At 40.9% G+C, this 25,893-nt stretch overlaps 1 protein-coding gene across 1 annotated transcript; it reads right to left on the reverse strand.

Moving 5' to 3' along the window:
- Nucleotides 1-6,298: 6,298 nt before the first annotated feature.
- Nucleotides 6,299-24,978, reverse strand: LOC141166132 (carboxypeptidase A2-like). The gene is made up of 11 exons (XM_073652499.1): nt 24,876-24,978; nt 24,111-24,192; nt 23,816-23,950; nt 11,443-11,541; nt 11,161-11,262; nt 10,846-10,944; nt 9,460-9,570; nt 8,495-8,585; nt 8,219-8,418; nt 8,024-8,108; nt 6,299-6,664 (listed from the first exon to the last, which is right to left on the reverse strand). Exons 1-11 carry the CDS (start codon nt 24,938-24,940, stop codon nt 6,477-6,479), a joined length of 1,257 nt encoding a protein of 418 aa, XP_073508600.1. The 5' UTR covers nt 24,941-24,978; the 3' UTR covers nt 6,299-6,476.
- Nucleotides 24,979-25,893: the final 915 nt, after the last annotated feature.

Consider the following 25,893-nt stretch of genomic DNA (forward strand, 5'->3'; position numbering starts at 1 on the left):
TGCCACAACATCTGAAACCCCCCAGGTAACCCCATATTGGAAACTCCACTGCCTAAGGAAATCATCTAGGGGTGTAGTGAGTATTTTGAACGCATAGGTACCTCACAGAATTTTATAACATTCAGACGTGGAAATATGACATTTTTGTGGTAAAAAATTAATTTTTGTATTTACTGCAAATATGTCAGGTACACAAGGGTTAATACGTGAAACTGGACCCCATAATTTATTGTGAAATTTCTTCCGAACGCGGTGCTGCCCTATATGTCGTCAGAAATTATTGTTATGCCACACGTCAGGGCTGAGAAGGAAGGAGCGCTATTTGGCTTTTGGAGCACAGATTTGCTAGAATAGTTTGAGGGCGACATTTGCGGAGCCCTGAAGGTACCAGAACAGCAGAAAAACCTCAAAAGTGACCCCATTGTAGAAATTGCACCTCTCAATGAAGTAATCTATGGCTGCAGTGACTATTTTGTAACATTCACACCAGGCTTTTTTCTGGAGAATTGTAAATATGCCAGTTTAGTGCCCATACAGTATAGAACACCCATATATTGTAGCGCACCCATACATTGTGCCCAGCTTGTGATTCTGGAGACTCGCACCACGTAAATTGTTAAGTGCTGTCTCCCCACTACAATAATGGCAAACGTTGCCGCTTACTGTGGTTTAGGCCCAGTGGGGCTCAGAAGAAGGGGGGCATTTGGATTTGGGAGCACAGAATTCACTGGATTTTATTTGAGGGAGTTGGAGCTGTCACTTTTCCAAAGTCTTTGTTCTGCCAGTAACGTGGGAACTTCCTATAGTTCCAGTGACAGATAACGAACCTGAGTGGGGGCTGGTTTTGTGCGGGATAAATTAGGGTTTTTATTGGTAACATTTTGGGGTACATAACATTTTTTTACACTTCCAGAATAAGGCTGGATCACAATCTTGTGTTCTATGCTGAACACTTACATCAGGGTTTCCGTTTAAAACACAAAAAAATGTGATTCAGGCAAAACCCCCAGCAGAACCATCCACCATAATGAGACAGATGGAGACACTTTGGGTTCCGTTTGGCATCTGCTCTTGTGGTATCCAACTTTTTAGGCGTGCACAGATCTGTGGTCAACCAAACCAGTACCTGTGCGCTAAAAAGACGCCTAAAATGATGGGACACCGCCGAACGCAGACCAGTCCAAAGTGACTCCATCTGCCTCATAAGTGAGTGGCTCTCTCGGGGTTTGTGTCTGAATCGCGGTTTTGGGGAATTTACACAGAAACCCCGGTGTAAGCGCTCAGCGGATTGCGCAGGATAAATTTGAGCCAAGTCTTATTCCAATTGTTTGAAGGAGAATGAACAAATAGACAGCAATACAAGAATAGTTCTGATTTTAATTTTTGCACGGTTCACCATACGTTATTAGTGATAAGGCGGATTTACTCTTCGGGTTGGTGCGATTACAGCGATACCAGATTTATACAGTTTTTTTAGGTTTTGCTGTTATCAAACAGTAAAAATGAGAACAGAGCTGTATGAGGCTTATTTTTTGCGAGACGAGTTGCAGATTTTTTGATCATTTTTTTATTCAGATTTTTCAAACACTGAATGAACAAAATCCAGCAATTAAGTTATTGTTTTCATTTTTCGTTTTTTCTGCCATTCACCATGTGCTAAAAGTGATAAGACCGATTTGTTCGTTGGGTGGGTACGATTACAGCGATACCAGGTTTATATTTTCTTTTATGCTTTGCTATTTTTACACACTAAAATCAATATTTTACAAAAATGAATTTGTTTTTGCATCGTCATATTTTGAGAACTGTAACTTTTTTATTTTTTTGCATAATGAGCCATATTAGGGCTTGTTTCTTTGCGAGTTGGTTTGGCATTTTCATTTGTACATCTTTTTTTACACATGACTTTTTATTCACTTTTTTGTGAGTCAGTATGATGAAAAAGTGACATTTTTGGTGTGTTTTTTATTATTTTTTAGACGGCGTTCGCCATACAGAATAAATAACATGCCAGTTTTATAGCTCTCTGGCTGGCTGTCTCTATGATGAGGAACATACTTGTGCTTCGGGGCGGGCTTGTGGGCAAGTCTTATCTTGCTGATCTGGCATAGAGCACTAGGATAAGACCCTGCCTACAGTCCTGCCCCGAAGCACAGACATATCATTAACTCAAAACTGATTACACAAGAACCACAAGATGGATTTCTTCACCTCAGGTATCATATAAATCAGGGCAGCAGCCCCAACATGTCACTCCCTGTAGTTTACCTAGCAAAATCCTGCTGGCAGGTTTGCTTTAAGCAAGCTCATAACTTATTTCACTCAGTGGACGAACATTTTGCTCGTGCATCGGGTGATTGACAGCCTGTTCTCTGTAAATGCGTTCAGTGGCTCTGTCGGGGCTTAGATCTGAACTCCCATAAAACAGCATTCGGTGATATGCGCTGACAGGGCTATTGACTATAATGATTCAGACAGAGTCACCAACCATGTGGTCTGTCGGACATCATTTTCGGCTGTATACGCCTAGTTGAGACAGGTGACAAGATAATCAAGGAGGTGTCTGGCTCCAAATTTATTTTGCAGCAGGATAACAAGCCCAAACATACAACCAAAACCATTAAAGGGGTTGTCCAGACTTGGAACAAGAGTCTGTATTCTCTGTATATGACTGCTGAATCGTGACAGCTTGTGGTGCGCACGCTATTACCATTCCCTGATGCAAGAAAGCAGCCATTTGACCTCATGCATGTGATTTCCATACCTGGGGTCACGTGCCGACTAGATGTATTCGGCTTCTCTCAATAAAATTTTATTGATTGCATTTGTTGCTTAGTGATAAACTTGAATAAAAACGTGATCTTCCAAGGGTTTTGTATTGGCTGGAAGTGAGCACCTCTTCAGTGAAATAAAAAGGAAGAAAAAAAATTTAAGCAACTAGGATGACAACTGAGAAGAAAATCAGTCTATTTCTCTCAGATTGTAACACATGGATGTGTGAATCTAGCGTCAGACTGTCGGCTGAACACGTTGATATTGACGGGTTTGGCCAACCTTAGTCTAATATGTATGAAGACCTTAACTACTATCTAAAGGGAACGGGCACTTTTAGGCATTATTCATATGTCTGTGTTTAAACACATAAGTGTAAAATAGTTCCGGTGTCATCAGTGTACGGCCCGTTTGTCATCAGTGTATGGTCCGTGTGCCCGTTTTTACCATCAGTTATCATCAATGGTTTTCACAGATCGAAAAATAAATTATAAAGCTTCTCCTATACTTTGCGATGTTAATCACAGACAGCACACGGATGTCACACAAATTGTATACTGACACTATCTGTTTGCTATATGTGTTTTTTCTGGACCCATTGACTTGTATTAGCACTTATCATTTGTTGTACTGTAAAAAAAACCTGACATATCTCGGTGAGTTTTGCAGGGGTACACAGTCCGTGAAAAAAACATGGATATGTGAACTGCCTCATAGACTATAATGGTTACCTGTTGTAGCTGTGAAAAATATGGATAGAATCTGTACATGTAAAACTGATGGCTGCATGAGGCCTACTCCAAATATAAGCCCTAGTCACAGTCAGGGCTGGTGTCAGGGGGTAAAACTTGGCAATTTCCCAGGGCCCTCACTCTCTTAGGGGCACCCAATGTTTCTTTTCTGAGGATAAAACTGCTTAAAGACCTTTGGTGACACCATGATGTCACCAATGGTCCATTAACTGCTGGAGTCTAGAGGAACTGAAGAGAGACAGGCTGGTATGTACCATATGTGGTGTATATATATATATATATATATATATATATATATATATATATATACAGTACAGACCAAAAGTTTGGACACACCTTCTCATTTAAAGATTTTTCTGTATTTTCTTGACTATGAAAATTGTACATTCACACTGAAGGCATCAAAACTATGAATTAACACATGTGGAATTATATACTTAGCAAAAAAGTGTGAAACAACTGAAAATATGTCTTATATTCTAGGTTCTTCAAAGTAGTCACCTTTTGCTTTGATGACTGCTTTGCACACTCTTGGCATTCTCTTGATGAGCTTCAAGAGGTAGTCAACGGAAATGGTTTTCACTTCACAGGTGTGCCCTGTCAGGTTTAATAAGTTGGATTTCTTGCATTATAAATGGGGTTGGGACCATCAGTTGTGTTGTGCAGAAGTCAGGTGGATTCACAGCTGATAGTCCTACTGAATAGACTGTTAGAATTTGTATTATGGCAAGTAAAAAGCAGCTAAGTAAAGAAAAACAAGTGCCCATCATTACTTTAAGAAGTCATTCCGAAAAATTGGGCAAACTTTGATTGTGTCCCCAAGTGCAGTTGCAAAAACCATCAAGCGCTACAAAGAAACAGGCTCACATGAGGACCGCCCCAGGAAAGGAAGACCAAGAGTCACCTCTGCTTCTGAGGATAAGTTTATCCGAGTCACCAGCCTCAGAAATCGCAGGTTAACAGCAGCTCAGATTAGAGACCAGGTCAATGCCACACAGAGTTTTAGAAGCAGACACATCTCTACAACAACTGTTAAGAGGAGACTTTGTGCAGCAGGCCTTCATGGTAAAATAGCTACTAGGAAACCACTGCTAAGGACAGGCAACAAGCAGAAGAGACTTGTTTGGGCTAAAGAACACAAGGAATGGACATTAGACCAGTGGAAATCTGTGCTTTGGTCTGATGAGTCCAAATTTGAGATCTTTGGTTCCAACCACCGTGTCTTTGTGCGACACAGAAAAGGTGAACAGATGGACTCTACATGCCTGGTTCCCACCATGAAGCATGAAGGAGGAGGTGTGATGGTGTGGGGGTGCTTTGCTGGTGACACTGTTGGGGATTTACTCAAAATTGAAGGCATACTGAACCAGCATGGCTACCACCGCATCTTGCAGCGGATGCTATTCCATCCAGTTTGCGTTTAGTTGGACCATCATTTATTTTTCAACAGGACAATGACCCCAAACACACCTCCAGGCTGTGTAAGGACTATTTGACCAAGAAGGAGAGTGCTGGGGTGCTACGCCAGATGACCTGGCCTCCACAGTCACCAGACCTGAACCCAATCGAGATGGCTTGGGGTGAGCTGGACCGCAGAGTGAAGGCAAAAGTGCCAACAAGTGCTGAGCATCTCTGGGAACTCCTTCAAGATTGTTGGAAGACCATTTCCGGTGACTACCTCTTGAAGCTCATCAAGAGAATGCCAAGAGTGTGCAAAGCAGTCATCAAAGCAAAAGGTGGCTACTTTGAAGAACCTAGAATATAAGACATATTTTCAGTTGTTTCACACTTTTTAGCTACGTATATAATTACATGTGTTAATTCATAGTTTTGATGCCTTCAGTGTGAATGTACAATTTTCATAGTCAGGAAAATACAGAAAAATCTTTAAATGAGAAGGTGTGTCCACACTTTTGGTCTGTACTGTATATATATATATATATATATATATATATATATATATATATATATATATATATATATGCGTATGTATGTACTGTGTGTGTGTGGGTATATACATATACAGTCATGGCCGAAAGTGTTTTCACCCTTGAAATTGTTAGAGGGCATGAAGTATTTCCCCCAGAAAATTATTGCAATTACACTTAAATATATGTCAAAGGTCGTGAAGGGGTTAAACAGAAAGGAGCTATTCTTGCACAGGAGCACCCAACTGCCTATGTCTACACCTAATGCAAACATTACATGTCCATCTTCAAAATAATGCAACTGCTTTTTATTGGTTTGAAATCATTAGTAATGGATACGCTGATCATTAATACAAACACTAATTTTCAGCTTTATCAGTAAACATGCGTTTATCGCTACATTTCAGCCCCATATACACAAATATTTAAATAGAGTAGGTTGATAAAACATGAGGGCCCCAAGTATACACCTATAAATCTCCTGGATTTCTTTGGTATTATTCACTATATTTGTTTTATATTTACGCGCCTTAACTTAATTACAGTACTTTAGTGTTGTGTTTATAGGAATATATCCTTTTTTTGTTTTAGTCTTTTGTATCTGTCTTATATTGCGATATTACATTTTGATAAATTATTATTCCGATTCATAGAGGTTTCTTCGGTGCCGGAATATTACTTTATTCTTAGATATCAGCAAGCGAAGGTAGTTCGCCCAAATAGCAAATGTAATTGACACAAGCTGCCCACCACACAGTCAAGATTTGATTGATAGAACATTTAAAATCTACACATATGAGTTTACTCTACATGGATGTGTTTGTACAAAACATTATTGTCTGATGATTTATAGTCTGAAATATTATCTTTATTTCTGAATACACAATGATAGTCTTGGTACATTGAGGTTTTAGGGAAATCAAGAGAATACATTTTTTAAAAAAATAATACGCTTTTTTTTAAATTTGTAAAACTTTGATGGACATCTTATATAGACTCTGGTTTTGGACTAATAGATCATAGTTTAATAAGGGTTGTTTCGTATGTGCTCCAGTATTTTTTGCAGCCCCAGCCAGGTTTCCTGTGCCGTTGGCAGGATTTGATTAGCTGGAAGAAGAAAACCATATCGTCCTGTGTCCCTTAGCTCAAAGGCAAATGAATATTTGATTCCTATATCATAGGTCCAGTCAATGCTTCCACCACTGGCTTGATCTGCACCAAGAAAAAAAGTTATGTTAGGGGGGTTGTTAAGATAGGTCATCAATTTCAGAATGGTGGGGTCCGACAACTGGCATGGATGCATGTAAACAGTGTACAGCGCCACAAGGGCACAGCTCCATATACTACTTAGTGCCCCCTCCCGGATTATGTAGCTTATATCCTATTTAAGGGGTTGTCAAAGTAATGGGCAACCCCTTCAGCTGATATTAATACATAATAAATCATACATTTTAGGCCAACATTCTATTCTCAGAGATGTTACATTTCTAGTGTGACAATATTCATTAAGTAGTATAAAGCTGTAAATAGGAAAGTCAAGGTTGTCTTCACATCAGGACATCTCTGGAACCAGAAGGTAAATCACTGAATTTTCACTAAAATAAAAGATCATCAAAGATGGACAATGCACCACAGAAAACACTAACATCAAAGAAAGAACACAAACTAAGTCACAGGATAATCAGGGATGAAAAATGCACCCCTAGATCACTAGGTGTGGCACACTCTGCATCACCAAGGATAGATACTAAAATAATGGATCACTAGAGAGATCTAACCAGGAATGGTTGATAAACTACTGGTACTTCAAAGTTGTCCATTGGGTCATTAGCATGGCTACTAAATACAAAGTCTTCTAAATATTGGATAAATAGCGAATAAAAAGAGTTAATATTGTTCCACTGACCACCAGTCTTGGAGGCTTTACCAGTGCGACACCAGGGAATGACAATCAATTAGAGAATCACAGGGAATCACACTGATTGCAGGACTACTAAAGCGCCAAACAGCTTCTACAGCAATGAGTGCTAATATGTATAATGCAATGATGACATTAGTTTTCAAGAGGGCGTTTTGCCTTGCAGTGCCTATTTGCTTTAAAGTGGATATCTGGGACTTTAAAGCACTAACAGGCATGTAATGCTAAGAGGGGAAGTCTGTGACCGCTCTGTGCCAGCAGAGAACGACGCCGGGCACAACAGGCAGGTAGATAGCAACTAACTGACTATTAGTGCTGAAGCACATTTTTCTTTTTTTCTTTAAAGTCCTAGATATCCCCTTTAAGTAGCAGAAAAAAAGTTCTACTTTGAGGTTAACCTCTCTATAAACTTCTTATGCTTTTATAGGGCAGATGGAAATGGAAAGGGGTTGTCCTAATAGTGTGTAATGTATATTAGTGTGTAAGGGGTGGGTTAAAATGTTAATTTAATGCCAGTTAATGGTGTTCCTGTGAAACAGTTTGTGGACATGTATTATATTAGATTCACAGCGTAACTTGATTTGTTACTAGCTGTGCTACAGCCCCAGAATATAAGGAATGACAGCGACAGTAATGTAACCATGTACACTTACAGATAGTGGAGCAGATTGTTCCAACTTTGTACTGGGTGCCATACAAAGAGCTCAACGCACTAGCTGCAGCTTTACCGACATTGTTCTAGAAAAACACAACAGATATTTAATTTGGATTAATTGTCATTATATAATAAAACGTGAGTCTTGCTCTTGTGCATAGTAATTGTGAAAATCAGTTTGCAACTGACTTACAAGTTCTGTAAAGTGAGCCGGGTTGCTACACTTATATCCATAAGGGAAAAGCAGAAGCTGGGAGTAGCTGTGGATGCTTATGAAACCTTTGATTTTGCCGTGTCCTCTAATAAAGTTAGCAATTGACTTTACTTCCACCTCAGACTCTGCCCTCGGTCCAAAGTATGAGTCGGAGCAGGGATCAGAACTTGCTCCTGGACCTACAAAGAATTTAAGTTGAGCTACACATATATAATTTACATCCTTCTATGTAATTACAAGGGAAATCTTAGTTACCCCCAAAGCCAGCATTCCAGTTTCTGTTGGGGTCTACACCAACACATCGGCTACCACTGGTAAAGGAGCGGGTTTTACGCCACATACGGTTCTGACAGCACAGAAAATTGCATTCAGATAGCATTGCACTTTAACTTACATTGATATAATTACGATATTAAGAATATGACATCATCATAAACTGAACAAAAAAAAATTATTTTACAATTTGTACAATATAAGCCAAATGTGCTGGTGGTATTGTTATGTTATAGTATGTTTTACATGGGAATTGTTGTCACAAATTGAGCAGGGATTAACTTTAGCAATGTCTTCACTGAGTAAATATTTCACTGTGATTTTGATTAAAGGGATAGTACATTCATGGCGTCTATAGTTCTACGATCAAAACATTCATGGCGTCTATAGTTCTACGATCAAAACATTCATAGCTTTATATGATAATCCCGACTTATTATAATTGCCAGACCTGAAATAACAAGCACTTTCCACCTATTGTGTCCCCCCATTTCCTTGTAGAATGTAACTTTGAGAGCAGGGACCTCACTCCTGATGTAACAGTGTAAACTGTCTCACCTTGTATTGAATTTATTGTTTGTATATGCCCCCGCTTAATTGTAAAGTGCTGCGGAATATGTTGGCGCTATATAAATAAAAATTATTATTATTATTATAGCGTCTATTCCTTTAGTCCCCTTTTCAAACTATGCTTCCTCTGAAACCCTGTAGCATTTCTGAGTTAGATATTCAGGCTGCAATCAAGCAGCCACGCTCTGGTTCACGCTGCCCATGGTTCAGGCAGCATGAATCAAGTAACAGGTTCCCTTTAAGTTTTACAAATGAAAACTGTCAAGTCTATGAACAAAGCATTATACACATCATTTCCTACATCCACCCTATGTGCCTTTAAGTGACAGTAGTAATAATAATACCTAGAATAGCACTTTTCTACCTTAGATACTCACGTTTGTGTGCGAGTAGACATACCCATCAGGATTTGTGACAACCAAGAGAAATATGTCGTAAGTATTTAACAGGGAGGTTACAGATGAATCCCTTCCATAGTCATGAGCAAGCTTTAAATAGAAAGTGAAGCGTTACCATAAATATATACAATATCTTACAACTCAGTCCACAATTTGTGAAAATATATCATTTATTATTTTCAGATTTTATGAAACCTTTGAAAATAGTTTTTTATAAGTGTAATAAGTTTAAAAACGTTGTTTAGAACTGATTGTAATTGTTATGTGCTTTGCAGAGGGACCCAGCAAGACTGGCACCAAACCAGCTAAGGCGAAGCCACAGAGGCACTTGGCACAAGCTGCCCAGCCAGGCGAGCCCTTGAGGGCCAGGAATACTCTTCACCCAGCTCCCAGTAAAGGGAAGGGGGGCTTTGGCAAAGCCCTTTCCAGGCCCACTGTCGCCGTGCAGCTGGCGTCTGGTGACGTGGCTGGTGCTTAGTCAAGAATCAAGTGAGTACCTCTGCAAGAACTACTGAAAGTGTAACCAGAAGAGAAAATGAGAAAACCCCTGAAGAGATAGCAACACTAATGCTAGCACCACTCACCACCAAGCATATAAACAGCAAACCACTGAGCAGGGAGCAGGACTAAATAGCCCGCCTAATGATCAGGTGTTGAATACCTCCCAATCATCCCCAGACAGCCACGGCCTGCTAGCGTGCACAGCAAAATTAAAATAATTCCTCCACTGCTTAGTGCCAGACTACGCAGAGTCCTGCGTGGCCTGGCAACCGGGAAAATCAGTGAAAGACACGGCGTCCCGCGTCCTCACACATCCAACAACACCAGAACACAATGCTCCATAAGATTGGGACAGTCTCCGTACACACATAATTTTATTTTAAGTACTTCACATTACTGGAACACAAATTAGTACCTAATTATCTTGATACTATCTTCATTCACATGACTTCAAAGCAAATTTTTTTTGCCATTTTAAACTAAAGACCCCATACACATTAAATAGCTATTGGCTGAACGATTGACCTGTCGACAACTGTCTGTCCCGATCCCCCCATGGCACAGGAACACTCGGCTGAGCACTTCTGAGTTCTCTTTGAGAGTGTGGCTGTCAAGCTCCTGTGTTAGTGACTTATCTCCAGGGATATTCAGCAGCAGAATCCATCTCTCCCCTAACATCCTCAGTTGGGGGAGAGTCTGGCAGCCCTTATACACAATAGACTATCGGCCGATCGGCAGGTTCAGCCGACTTTTGTATAATATGCACTGGCAGCGTTAAATTAATGTAATAGGCTAAAAAGAATATCTACCAAGACAGTGATCGACTTGGAGTAATCAAACTCTCTAGATATTGTTGACAATTACCTTGTGTGCAGTCCAGAGAGCAGTAGCTTGTGTGACCCATTCACGGGAGTGAATACCTGCATCAATCCATATGCCAGGACGATTGGCACCAGTGCTGAACTGTAATATCAATTAGCAGTTTCAGTGAAACAAATATATTTAGTTCACAATGTATTAGTCCCTGTATGTATAAGACTTTTTTTCTTCATCACTGAGGTTGAATCTCAGATTCTGGATGCAGTTATTTTATAGGTCTTCTCCTAGTTGGCCACCTCATTCAATACTCCATATTGTATCATATGAACAGACATTTTGAAATATTTTCAAAACATTTACCTTAAGAACATAGAGAGGACGTCCCTCATATGATAGTCCAATCTGCTGTTTGCTGACTATTGATTTGTAGTCCAGAACAATAGCATCAATGGCGTGAAATAGCTGACATAAAGAAGAAATGTTACATAAGTCCTTCACTAACAGAATGATACCATGGTAATATGTTCATGCATATAACATCTTTTTTCACACAGTAAATATGACTTAATACATTGCAGAAAATCATAGTTCATAGATAAAATCATAGCCTATGTCAACCTCTAAATACATTTCCTTCCTTACATTGTCTAATGTATGATAAGCTCCATAGTTGAAAGCACCAGAGCTGCGTTCCTTCTTCATATTGATTTCCATCTCCTGCTTCTCTGCATTAATCACCTCCTATAACATGTAGATAAAAGTAGTCAATACACTCTATAGCAATGGACTGTACACTCTATAGCAGGCATGTCCAAAGTCCGGCCCGCGGGCCATTTGCGGCCCGCGGTCCGGACTAATAAGGCCCCCAGGTATCCAGCAGCATGTACCTTGCGGCCGCTGCCGCTCTCGTCGCCACCGCCGCTCTCGTCGCCACCGCCGCTCAGTACTCCGGCGCAGGGAGAAGAGCCGAAATCTCGGACATCGCGAGATTTCGGCTTTCCTTCTCCCTGCGCCGGAGTACTGAGCGGCGGCAACCGGCCAGCCAAGATCTCGCGACGTGCGAGATCTCCAGCCCCCAGGGGTTGTAAGACGTTCAGAGGTCAGATAGGCTGAAGACCTCAGCTTAGTTGTGTAAAATTATATAAATAATATATATATTAAGTTATATATAAGTCCCTGCGCCACCTTACACCTCCAGAAAGGTTAGGCCAGCAGGGCTCTCACACAAGCTTGTGGTAGCAAGCTGTCATACCCTTCATTAACCCCTGACTGCCTGTCACTGTGCTATAATTCCATTATCTGATGTGCGACTGTTGCACAGCTTGCTATTCTCTGCCTGTGTTATAAAGCATATAGCAGTATCTTATTTTTGCTGTTCCACCCTCTGCGCCTTTTAATCTCTCCCCTTCTGGCCAATTTTTATAATGGCAACTACAAATAAGAAACGAAAAGTTGACAGTGAGGGCCGCCGCTTCCAGGACAAGTGGAAAGTAGAATATTTTTTCACTGAAATAAAGAATCACTGTGTTTGTCTGATATGCCAAGAGACCGTTGCTGTTTATAAAGAATTTAATGTCAAGCGACACTATCAGACGAGACATAGCACATACGACAAGCTAACAGGGCACGACCGAAGTGAAAAGTATAAGCAACTTGAAGCTGTTTTATTGTCACAACAGCGATTTTTTACAAGAGCCCGTGAGTCAAATGAAAATGCCACAAAGGCGAGCTATGAGGTGGCAGCGTTAATTGCTAAAAATTGCAAATCTTTTGCAGAGGGTGACTTTATCAAAGAATGTGTTATGAAAATGGTAGAGAATGTCTGTCCCGAGAAGAAGCAAGAGTTTTCCAACATTTGCCTGGCTCGTAACACTGTAGCACGGAGAATTGAAGAAATTTCATCGGATATTAAGAGACAGTTAATGTCAAAAGGAGCTGATTTTGACTTCTTTTCAATAGCCTGTGATGAAAGCACGGACCTATCTGACACGGCTCAGTTGCTGATTTTTTTAAGAGGGGTGGACGATGAAATGAATGTGACTGAAGAGCTACTTGACCTCCAGAGCCTCAAGGATCAAACAAGAGGGAAAGATTTATTTGATTCTGTTAGTTCTGCCATAGATGACATGAAACTGCCTTGGAACAAAGTTACTGGGATTATTACTGATGGGGCACCTGCCATGACTGGTGAACGAAGTGGATTATCAACCCTAATCTGTAACAAGGTGAGCGAAGAAGGAGGCAAAGCTATTAAACTTCATTGCATCATTCATCAACAAGTTCTCTGTGCTAAACATCTCCAATATGATCATGTTATGAAACCGGTACTAAAGACCATTAATTTTATCCGCTCTAAAGCCCTGTGCCACCGCCAGTTTAAACAGTTTCTACTGGATATCCAGGCTGAATATGAAGATGTTTCATATCATAACGATGTAAGATGGCTCAGTCGGGGGTCTGCACTGCAACGTTTCTACTCTCTCAGAAAGGAAATAGGAGAATTCTTGGAAACAAAGGGACAAACGATGCGAGAACTATCTGATCCAATTTGGCTGGCTGATTTGGGGTTTCTAGTCGACCTAACAAAGCATCTGAATGTACTGAACATGAATCTTCAGGGCAAAGATGCAGCGGTGAACCAACTTTATTCACACCTCAAAGCCTTTGGAACAAAGCTGCAACTTTTCCTAAGGCAGTTGTCACAAACACCGCCCAATACCATCCATTTTTCAGCGCTACAGGAAATAATTAACAGTTTTCCACAGGATGATATCCATGCGCAAATAAGCAGGTATGCAGCAGACATCACATCTCTGGCTGGGGAGTTTCAACGGCGCTTTCAAGATTTTGCAGCTATTGAAAAGGAGATCAGCATTTTCTCCTCTCCATTCTCTGTTGACCCCGACAATGCTCCTGATCAGTTGCAGCTCGAGCTCATTGAGCTACATTGTGACAGCGAGTTACGCAGTCGTCATCAACAGCTCTCTCTTGTTAACTTTTACCGCCAACTGGATAAGAGCCGGTTTCAAGAGATTCGAACATTGGCTAAGAAAACCCTGAGCTTGTTTGGCTCAACATATTTGTGTGAGAAGACATTCTCTGTTATGAACTTTAACAAGAACCGCGTGAGGACAAGACTAAGTGACTCTCACCTGCGTGACATTTTGCGCATCAAAACCACGGCCATTGAACCAGACCTAGTCTATGTGCTGCAGTCCAGATCCCAGTTTCACCCTTCACATTAGTGCAGGCTAGTTTCTTTTTTTTAATTGAGATTAATATGTTGTAAAATCTCAATTAATGTCAGTTGGATAGACAGTTATATATTTGAACACATGTATACTTGCTGTTATGTTCCTGTTCACATTTTTTGAACTTATAAGTTGACAGACAACCTTACATTACTTTGTGTAATGTACTTTAAAATGTTCCTGAGATATCTCAGTTTCCTGTTTTTATTATATTAAAGGGGTTGTCCAAGTTCAGAACCCAGACATACCCCCTTTTTCACCCAGGCAGCCCCCCTGCCATGGGCATCAAAGCATCTCATGCTCCGATGTGCTCCCTTGCCCTGTGCTATTTACAATGACACACTGCCGGTAGGAGGCTTCACCGGCTCTAATGTGCAGGCTTTAGCGCTGCTCTAGCTGGTTTACTGGTGATAAAGCCCGCCCATCAGTGCCGGTGACGTCACTGGGCTTTCTGCCAGCCCCGTGGAGAGCCGGGTATGTCACTAGAACTCCAGAAAATGCCTTTCCTCTGCGCAATTTAGTGCAGGGCAAAAGTAGGACATTGGAGCATAAACTGCTTCGATGCTCAAGTCGGGGAGGGGCTTCCTGGGTGAGAATGGGGGTATGTCTGGGTTAACCCCTTTAAGGCAGATTGATTAAACACCTGTTTAGATTTGTCATCCAAGTCACAAAATAAAAAGTATGCCGTTTTCAATAAACTTTGCAAAAAAAGTTTATTTGCATTCATTTTAATGGTCCAAAGAATGTCAAGCAAAATGATCGGCCCTCGCACATGTTCACTTCATCAAATTTGGCACTCTTAGAAAAAAGTTTGGACACCCCTGCTCTATAGCAATGGACTACATACTGTATACTTTCATTTCTTAGTAATATATATAATCACTTTCATTAATGGGGTATACCCATCCCATTCCCATCATCACATCATTAAAGACTTTTCAAGCAGAGGATATGCAGACTACTGTCGAAGTCATGTAGATGTCTATTGTGAATTTTTATTAAATGAGTGCACCAAATAAGAAATATACAGTGTGGGTCAAAAAATGCACACACTTCAACAGTGCTTATATATGCTCCTTTTAAAAATGTAAATTGAATTACATAGTATTATGTTGTATCTATAAATGTATGTAGTCGCATGATTGCTAGATCTTCCATACGCCCGTCAGGAGAGTCAAAGAAATTAAAATGTCATGCAAAGCAGTCCCTGTGGGCACTGTAACTAAAGTTTTTCATGCAGCAGTTTGCCAAAATCAGAAGTGTCTGGATGCTGAGGGGTATTCCCATATCCAAGATCCTATGCCAATATGTAGTAGGTGTAAAAATAATAAAAGCAAATACCTCCAATTACAAATGTAGTATAGTACCCCATGTACAGGGCATTGCTGTAGCTCAGATATCCATGGTTACGACTGCTAAGAACTAACTGTCACTATATCAGTGGCCGTAACCATCAAAGTCTGCGTTCCAAAACATCACTTTTTCTTTTCTGAGTCCTTCCGTGCGCTCAGACAGTAATTTACCCCCACATATGGGGTATCTGCGTACTCAGGAGAAATTGCAGAACAAATTTTGGGTTACATTTTCTCCTCTTACCCTTGTGAAAAGGCAAAATTTTGGGCTAAAAGAACATTTTTGTGGGAAAAAATTGATTTTTTTTATTGTTACGGCTGTACGTTATAAACTTCTGTGAAGCACCTGGGGGATCAAGGTGCTCACCACATATCTAGATATATTCCTTGAGGGGACCCTTCCCTTCCAAGCCCTGCTGTACACCCAAACAGTAGTTTTCCTCCACATATTAGGTATCAGAATACTCAAGAGAAATTGCACAACAAATTACATGGTGCAATTTCTCCTGTTATTCTTGTGAAAATTCAAAATTTGGGACTAAGAAACATTTTTGTGGGCAAAATGGGATTTTTTTTCTTTTCACGGCTCAATGTAATAAACTTCTGTGAAGCACCTTGGGGTTTAAAGTGCTCAACATATATCTAGATAAGTTCCCTAAGGGGTCTAGTTTCCAAAATGGTGTCACTTGTGGGGGGGGCGGTTCCACTGTTTAGGCACATCAGGGGCTCTCCAAATGCGACATGACGTCCGCTAATTATTCCAGCAAAAATTACATTTAAAAAGTCAAATGGCGCTCCTTCCCTTCCGAGCCCTGCCATGCACCCAAACAGTAGTTTTCCTCCACATATTGGTTACTAAAGCAATTGGATAAAGTACGTAACCACCATGAAAATCCGATAAAAACTAGCAAAAAGTGATGAATAAATAAAATATAACTTTGAATTCATACTATTTAAAATATAAATATTGGACATGCAAAGTGCAAGGCAGGTGTTATGTTCTGCTACCAGAGCTAAGGAAAGAGAGGAGATCTGTCCCTACGATAGAACTCAGCTTAATCCCTACGATGTAACAGGGAACCTGATCCTGCGATCAGACCTGCTAAAGTCCTAAGCTAGTCTGTACGGAGACCTATAGATGTGAGGAAGGAATCCCTACAAGTACTAAGGACTGGGAGGAATATGGGACACCTCCTAACAGAAATAGTAGCAGACAGACGAACAAACAAAATATATAGAACATAGAGGTCAGTAGACCAAGCAAACTAACAGAGCAAGACACAGAGCACAGGCTAGCTAGAAAGTAGATATACAATGAAGTCCAGCAAAGCCAGAAGGGCGGAGCAGGATTAAATAGGCCAACAAGGTCATGTGACCAGCAAAGGAAAAAAAACTAAGAGCAAGGTTCTAACAGTACCCCCCCTTCTAAGAGGATCCTCCGGATCCCCTAGGACCAGGCTTATCAGGAAATCTCCTGTGAAACGCTCTGATAAGTCTGGACGCGGAAACATCATCCGACCTCACCCAAGAGTTATCCTCGGGACCGAAACCTTTCCAGGCCACAAGATACTGCAAACTACCTCTATACCGTCTAGAGTTAAGGATGCGAGAAATTTCATATTCCCCGTCCTCCACCACCGGAGGAACAGAGGCAGAGGCGTCACAATCTGATACAACAGCTTTTTTCAACAGAGAGACATGAAATACCGGATTAATTCTCCAGGAGGTAGGAACCTCCAACCTAACAGCAGATTGGTTGACAACCTGAAGCACCTTAAAGGGCCCTACAAACTTGGGACCCAATTTCTTTGAAGGAATCCTCAACCGCAGATTCCTAGAGGACAACCAAACCATGTCACCAACAGCGAACAAAATCTCCTGTCGTTTCCTATCAAAGTAGTCTTTAGATTTTCTGTTGGCCTCCTGAAGATTACCACGCATATCCGTCCAAACTCTCTCCAAATCACCGGAAAAATTCTCCTCCTCAGGCACGGCAGATCCCAACTTGGAGAACGACCCAAACGACGGATGTCTCCCAGAACAACAAAAAAAAGGCGAACAACCAGCAGAAGAAGATGTATGATTGTTCAGAGCAAATTCAGCAAGTGGCAGAAACTCAGACCACCCCTCTTGATTGTCTGCCACAAAACAACGCAAGAACTGCTCAACATCCTGGTTTTTCCTTTCTGTCTGGCCATTAGATTCAGGATGATATCCGGACGAGAACGACAAATGAACTCCCAACCTATCACAAAAGGCACGCCAAAAACGAGCCACGAACTGAGGACCCCTATCAGAAACAATGTCAGTAGGAACGCCATGAAGTCTGACAATTTCCTTGACAAAGGCCTTAGCGAGAGTTTTAGCGCAGGGCAGTTTGACGAAAGGAACCAAGTGACACATCTTGCTAAAACGGTCCACGACCACCCAGATGACAGTAAAACCCTCAGAGGGGGGAAGGTCAGTTATAAAGTCCATAGCCAAATGTGTCCAAGGAGCACTGGGAACCTCCAAAGGACAAAGCAACCCCGCAGCAGGAGTATGTGAGGACTTAGATCTAGCACATATAGTACATTGACGCACCCACTTAATGACTTCCTTCTGCTATCCAGGCCACCAAAAACTGCGACCCACCAGTCTCTTGGTCTCAGAGATTCCGGGATGACCTGCCAACCGAGATTCGTGACACTCAACAAACAAATCTCTCTTAAAGGTCCCAGGCACAAACAACCTCCCATGAGGAGTGTTAGAAGGGGCATTCTCCTGTGCTTTAAGAATCTCATTTTCCAAAACGGAGTCTAAAGCAGCTATCACAACACCTTCTTGTAAAATGTTCTCCTCTTTCTCAGCACCGACTATGGGAGAAAAACTGCGAGACAAGGCATCCGCCTTAACATTCTTAGTACCAGGGATGTAAGTAACGGAGAAATTAAACCGCGAGAAAAACAGTGCCCACCTAGCCTGACGGGCATTCAGGCGCTTGGCAGCATCAAGATATATCAGATTTTTATGATCCGTAAGAACCTGAACGGGAAATTCCGCACCTTCCAAGAAGTGGCGCCAGTGTTCAAATGCGAGTTTAATAGCCAATAATTCCCGATTACCAATATCGTAATTCAGTTCAGTCTCCGAAATTTTTTTTGAAAAAAAGGCACAGGGATGTAATCCATCCCCGTTATTCTGAGACAATACTGCGCCAACCCCCACAGAGGAAGCATCAACCTCAACCAAAAACGGCCTAGTAACATCAGGCTGCATAAGGATGGGAGCAGAGGTGAACCTCTCCTTGAGATACACAAAAGCTTCAATGGCCTCAGAAGACCACTGAACCGCATCAGCACCTTTCCTGGTGAGATCAGTCAGAGGTTTGACAATACTAGAAAATTTTTTTATGAATTTTCTATAGTAATTGGCGAAACCCAAAAACCTCTGTATCGATTTCAAACCAATAGGCCTAGGCCATTCCTGCACAGCCTGAACCTTAACTGGATCCATCTCAAAACCTTTGCTGGAGATAATGTAGCCCAAAAAACTAATTCTCTGTACAGCGAACTCACATTTCTCCAGCTTAGCAAAAAGCGAATTGTCCATTAATAACTGTAATACCTCACGCACGCTCCGCCAATGAGACTCCAGATCCGGCGAATAAATCAAAATGTCATCCAAATACACAACCACATTTTTACCGATCAAAGGTCTAAGGATGTCATTAATCAGATTCTGAAAAAATGCAGGAGCATTAGTAAGACCAAAAGGCATAACCAGATTCTCAAAATGACCCAGAGGAGTGTTAAAAGCAGTCTTCCATTCGTCACCCTCCTTCATGCGCAACAGATTGTATGCCCCCTTAAGGTCAATTTTAGAGAACCACTTGGCCCCCATTAACTGGTTAAACAGATCAGGAATCAATGGCAGTGGGTAAGGATTGCGTACAGTAATTTTGTTAATCTCACGAAAATCCAGACAAGGACGTAAACCGCCGTCCTTTTTTTTTACAAAAAAAAATCCAACTGCCACAGGAGACTTAGAGGGCCTAATGTGACCGGCGGCCAAACTTGTCTGTATGTATTCCTCCAAAGCCTTCCTCTCAGGAATAGTAAGGTTAAATAAACGACTTTTAGGAAGAGTCGCTCCAGGGACAAATTCAATAGAACAATCATAGTCTCTATGGGGAGGCAAAACCTGCGATTCCTTCTCAGAAAAAACTCTCCAAAAATCCTGAATAGGAACAGGCAATTCTCCCCTATCCAAAGCTGCAATACGCCCGTTACAACACTTGTCATAACATTTAGGGCTCCAGGATTTAATTTCACTGGTAGACCAATCCAGTACAGGATTGTGAAATTTTAACCAGGGCAATCCCAATATTACTGGAGAAGGCAAGTTATTCAACACTACCAAATCCAATTTCTCATGGTGAACACCATTAATAGTGAGAGGAAATTCACAGACCTTGAGAGTAATATTCTTCAAAGGGGAACCATCCACAGAAACCACAGCAATGGGGGATGATAAAGGTTCAGGTTATAAATTGAGTCTTTCCACGAATCCCCCATCAATAACATTCAGAGTAGACCCACAATCGACAAACACCCGAAATTCCATTAATTTTTCCTGAGCAATCGTGGAAGCAGCTAAAAATACACCCTTGGAATTTAAACAGGCAATACGGGCATGACTGACCATTTTTTTTTCTTTCTTCATACGAAGCTCACAGCCTTTAATCAAATGACCAGATTTTCCGCAATAGAAACACAAGCCTTCAAAAAATCGACGGTCTTTTTCTTGAGAGCGAGGTGCCACCGATCCAATCTCCATCGGTTCACCACTGTTAGTACACACATTCTCATAACCAGAAACTGACATAGCAGAGGATTTGCTCTCATTAACCCTTGCACGCAGTCTTCTATCCACCCGTATAGCTAATTGCATAGCCTGTTGCAAATCTTCAGGTGTAGGATAAGCAATTAGCAGGTCTTTAACCCTTTCACTGAGCCCAGCAAGAAATAGACTTTTCAGAGCAGAATCGTTCCACCCTGTTTGAGTAGACCAACGACGGAAATGAGTACAATATTTTTCCACATTACCTGATCCTTGTTTTAAACGTCTCAACTCAGTCTCAGCTGATGCGACACGGTCAGGATCATCATATAATAGTCCCAAAGCAGAAAAAAAACTATCCACTGATCTGAAGCATGTATCACTAGGTTGCAAAGAAAAGGCCCACTCCTGAGGCTCTTTGCGCAAAAGTGACATTATGAACCCTACGCGCTGGGATTCATCCCCAGAGGACTTAGGTCTCAAACGAAAATACAATAAGCAAGCATTTTTGAATGAAAAAAATTCTCGGTGTTCACCAAAAAATAAATCCGGCAAACATACCTTAGGCTCCAAGAAATGTGCTCCAGGACAGTTACTCACGTGCTGACGGAGCTCGGCCACCTCCAGAGAGAGTCCCTGCAGGCGATGAACCAAATCCTGAACCGACACCATGATGGAACAGAAAAATCTTTCCTTAGAGAATTTGCTGGCTGGACTTACTGTTATGTTCTGCTACCAGAGCTAAGGAAAGAGAGGAGATCTGTCCCTACGATAGAACTCAGCTTAATCCCTACGATGTAACAGGGAACCTGATCCTGCGATCAGACCTGCTAAAGTCCTAAGCTAGTCTGTACGGAGACCTATAGATGTGAGGAAGGAATCCCTACAAGTACTAAGGACTGGGAGGAATATGGGACACCTCCTAACAGAAATAGTAGCAGACAGACGAACAAACAAAATATATAGAACATAGAGGTCAGTAGACCAAGCAAACTAACAGAGCAAGACACAGAGCACAGGCTAGCTAGAAAGTAGATATACAATGAAGTCCAGCAAAGCCAGAAGGGCGGAGCAGGATTAAATAGGCCAACAAGGTCATGTGACCAGCAAAGGAAAAAAAACTAAGAGCAAGGTTCTAACAGCAGGTAAGAAATGCCCTAAGGAAAAAATTCCTTGCTAAAGAAGACCTCTAATACATGCACAGTAACCTCATACAAGATGAAACAATCAGATTCTTACATTGATTAATAGTGCATACAGCCATAATATATACAACATCAATCCAAGTCTTCAATATGTCACAAAAGGGTTGTTGTAATAGACTACTACTATGCAGGTAGAGATCATTTGCACAACTAATCCATAAATAGGAATATAAATTGGAACAATCTTACCATCAGAAGACATGGAATTACAACTCCTCACCCTGACATGATTCCATGATGCTTTTCTCTAACATCGGCATATCCAGGGCTGTGAAAGGAATGAAGTGCGTTGCTCACTACCCTTTTCCCCTTATGAAAGATTCTTCAGAGGAGACTAATAAGGCTGGTGATTCCACCATGACACCAAGCCCACAACCTCCAGCTGCTGGTCCTGCTCCTAAAACCCTCAACGCAGCATTACCTTACAGCCTAATGCTTTTTATTCAATTTACCTGCGTTTACTCCTCGCAGTTATGTCATATCCGGTGGTGTCTCCATCACTTCCGGTGTTTGGAGCACAGAAGCCCGCAGTGACATGCAAACGTCACATCCTGTTTGCGCGGCTTCCTAATGTGTACAACCTCCCATCTGGTAAGGTAATGTGAGGGGCGGTGGCTATGGGAGGTTACTCAAAATCCGGGACCGCCCAACAAGCTGCCCGGAGGACACGGTAATACGGGATCAGTCCTCAATCACTGTCCTGCTCCTCCCAAGTTGCGCAAATATACCTTTAGGGGTGGAGCATTCAGTACACCTATAGCGCGAGACAGCTAGGTTAAAGGAATAAATACCATTGCGCTACATTAACCCTTACTAGGGTATTGGCAGATTAATAGTCACGGCATTGATTATAATGAACTTAAGGCAAAAAACTTCTGATGAAATTGCACGCTCATCCCAGATTGAACGCAAAGGGAAAACTAAAGGATTACACACCTTAGGCTATAAGGTAATACTGCGCTGAGGGTCTTAGAAGCAAGAATAAAAGAATTAAAAGTTATATTTTATTTATTCACCACTTTCTGCTAGCTTTGACCTCTACATATTGGGTATCGGCATACCCAGGAGAAATTGCACAACAAATTGTACAGTGCAATTTCTTCTGTTACCCTTATGAAAATGCAAAATTTGGGGCTAAAAAACATTTTTGTGGGAAAAATGTGATTTTTTTATCTTCATGTCTCAATGTTTTAAACTGCTGTGAAGCACCTGGAGGTTCAGGGTGTGCACCACACATGTAGATACATTCCTTGAGGGGTCTATTTTCCAAAATTGGGTCACTTGTGGGTGTTTTTCACTGTTTAGGCACATCAGGGGCTCTCCAAACGCGACATTGCGTCCGCTAATTATTCCAGCAATTTTTACATTCAAAAAGGCAAACAGTGCTCCTTCCCCTCCGAGCTCTGCAGTGCGCCCAAACAGTGGTTTTCCCCAACATATGGGGTATCAGCATGCTCAGGAGAAATTGTACAAGAAATTTTGGTGCCCATTTTTTCCTGTTACCCTTGCGAAAATAAAAAAATTGGGTCTAAAGTAACATTTTTGTGAAAAAAAGTTAAATGTTAATTTTATCTTCCACATTCCATTAATTCATGTGAAGCAGCTGAGGGTTAATAGAAGTGTTGAATGTGGTTTTGAACACCTTGAGGGGTGCAGTTTTCAGAATGGTGTCACTTTTGGGTATTTTCTGTCATATAGGCCCCTCAAAGTCACTTCAAATGTGATGTGGTCCCTAAAAAAATGGCTTTGTAAATTTTGTTGGAAAAATGAGAAATCGCTGGTCAACTTTTAACCCTTATAACTTCCTAACAAAAAAAATGTTTCCAAAATTGTGCTGATGTAAAGTAGACATGTGGGAAATGTGATTTATGAAGTATTTTGTGTGACATATCTCTCTGATTTAAGGGCATAAAAATTAAAAGTTTGAAAATTGCAAAATTTCTGTCTTTTTCACAAATAAATACAAGTCATATCTAAGAAATGTTACCACTATTGTGAAGAACAATATGTCACAAAAAACAATCTCAGGATCAGTGGGATCCATTGAAGCGTTCCAGAGTAACTACCACATAAAGTGACACTTGTCAGAATAGTAAAATTTGGCCTGGTCATGAAGGTGAAAACAGGCTTGGGGGGTAAAGGGGTTAATGGTGGCCACTTTGAGCACTTAATGTGATTGCAGAAGACAAACATGACTTACAGGTGCCCTATGTTGTCTGTGTAATTCTCGTTAAAGCTTTCTGTACATATATTTTTCATGTTGTACTGTTTATAAAAAAAAATTGGGCCACCCTGTATATTTTTGGCCCCTTAAGTATAAAAACATTTGTTACAAGACAGATTGTGATTACGTGCACTTTTCCTTTAAATATCACCTATATTATACCTGTAGATCCTCTATCATTATAGAGTAATAAATGTCATTGGATTCCAGATAAATCTTCACTGACTGAAGACTCTCGAACGGAACACGAATATCGACTGGTATATCTGGGTTAGAAGGTTCAGTCCAGAAATCAAGCTGCAATGAAAGATGCTCCATTATATATTTTATTCACAGTGCAAGGGAAAGATATTATTTAATCTGCTTTATATAAGCTATAATAACATGAACCATGAGAAATCAGCTATATATGATATATAAAAACTAAAAACACATGTTTATAATCAAGTAACCATACCTGGAGGTGACCCAGTGATTGCAGATCTTGCAACTGATGTATTTGGTCACCATTTCTTGCTTTGATCCTAAGCACTTGCTCGCTGAAAAAGAAAGTTAGAGTTTATACATCTTTTCAGAGTAAGATTTTTCCTGATTGTATTAATGAAACCATATTATACTAAAGTCTCATTCAGACGACTATGATTTTTGTCATAAATAAAAACATGGATCGTTGTTCATCAGTGTTTTCTATACAATTTTCATCAGTGTTTGGTCAGTGTTTCAGTTTTTATCATCAGTGTTTCATCTGTGATTTTCATTGACGAAGAAATAAATAAATACATTGCAAAATTTCTCCTTTCCATTTTATTGCTAATCACAAACAGCACACAGATTGCACACAAATGCCATCAGATGATAGTTCACAGACCCATAGACTTGTATGTGTAATTTTGATGTGATGTGGATTAAAAATGAGCATGTCTCCATATTCTTCTTCTCTTCTTTGGACAAACAGTCTATGAGTACCAGAACGAGGCACCATGAAACACTTCTGCTGCGAGCAGGTCACTTTTCCCCGGAGACCAACGGGAGGAGCGGTGAGAACGGATGAAAACGCCGGAGGGTGATTATCAGATAGGGGGTAGGGGATTTACATTTAAAGCACCACTCCAGCGGTGTAATAAAAAAAAAACACTGGAGTGGTGCATTAATGGATTCGTTTTTGGGCCCACAAAAATACCCTCTCCTGCCATTAAATAGCACAGCACAATTGTAAACTTACCCTATAAAAGTCTCCTCACAGAGCACACCTGCCACTAGGGCAGCGAGGAGCAGCAGAAGCTTCATGGTAAAGTGGCATTTCTACACGCCAGGCACGGGGTTTTATAGAATTTGATATCTAAATTTCTTCACAGTGAGAAGCTGCAGATGGTCAGGTATATCTCTCAAGGTAACGCACCGATATAAGGCTTGATTATTGCTCAATACTTGGCTATCTTTTCATTGAACAAGTGCATTGTGTGAACAAGTGTATTGTGTGTAGAAATGTAACATAATGTACATGAATATATGCACTTAAGGATGAACAATGACTATACTGCCATATAGAAAACCAAAAAGAGAAAAGGATGCCAGACATATATAAAACATATAACTTTAACAAATAAATATAAAGTACAAACATAGAAAAAAAATGAGGACAATACAGACATGGAAAATTTCCCATGTATAAATAACAAAAGACTGACCGTCACTTCCAAACAGAAAACTGATGTGTACAGGTGCATACTAAAAGTAGCCACCTCCGTAGATAATTAAAATATAAAATAGCACTCTGTAGCGCTACAGTATGTAAACATGAAATATATGAAATTTGAATTGCATTAGTGCTCTAGATGATAGGAAAAATGGAGACAATTAGCACATAGTTTGGCCAATTCATGCATGCCCAGCAGCCAACGACAAGGCAATCTCCTGTTACTGGGAACCTAACCTAATGTGAATCCTCGCCTAGGATGAAGCCTACATTTATATGGGTAGGTAGGATCCTGCTGCAATTAAATCCGCCACGGGCCAATAGGTGGAGTGCTCAGTCAGAGGGCCTAAATATAAATAACAAAAAACTGACCATCTGTCGCAGGTGTGTCGGAGGTGACAGACAGTCGCCCTGAAGTGGGTTGCAGGAGATCTCTAGGTTTGGCATTGCAGACAGCCTCTTAGATAAGAGGCTGTCTTTAGGACCGAGCGGCTACCTCTCTCTTGCTAATTAGCTCTCTGCCTGGGTGTATATATACCTGGTG

The sequence above is a fragment of the Phyllobates terribilis genome, unplaced genomic scaffold (assembly GCF_046119375.1).
Source record: "Phyllobates terribilis strain yellow unplaced genomic scaffold, ASM4611937v1 Scaffold_11__3_contigs__length_659146591, whole genome shotgun sequence".
Taxonomy (NCBI): Eukaryota; Metazoa; Chordata; class Amphibia; order Anura; family Dendrobatidae; genus Phyllobates; species Phyllobates terribilis.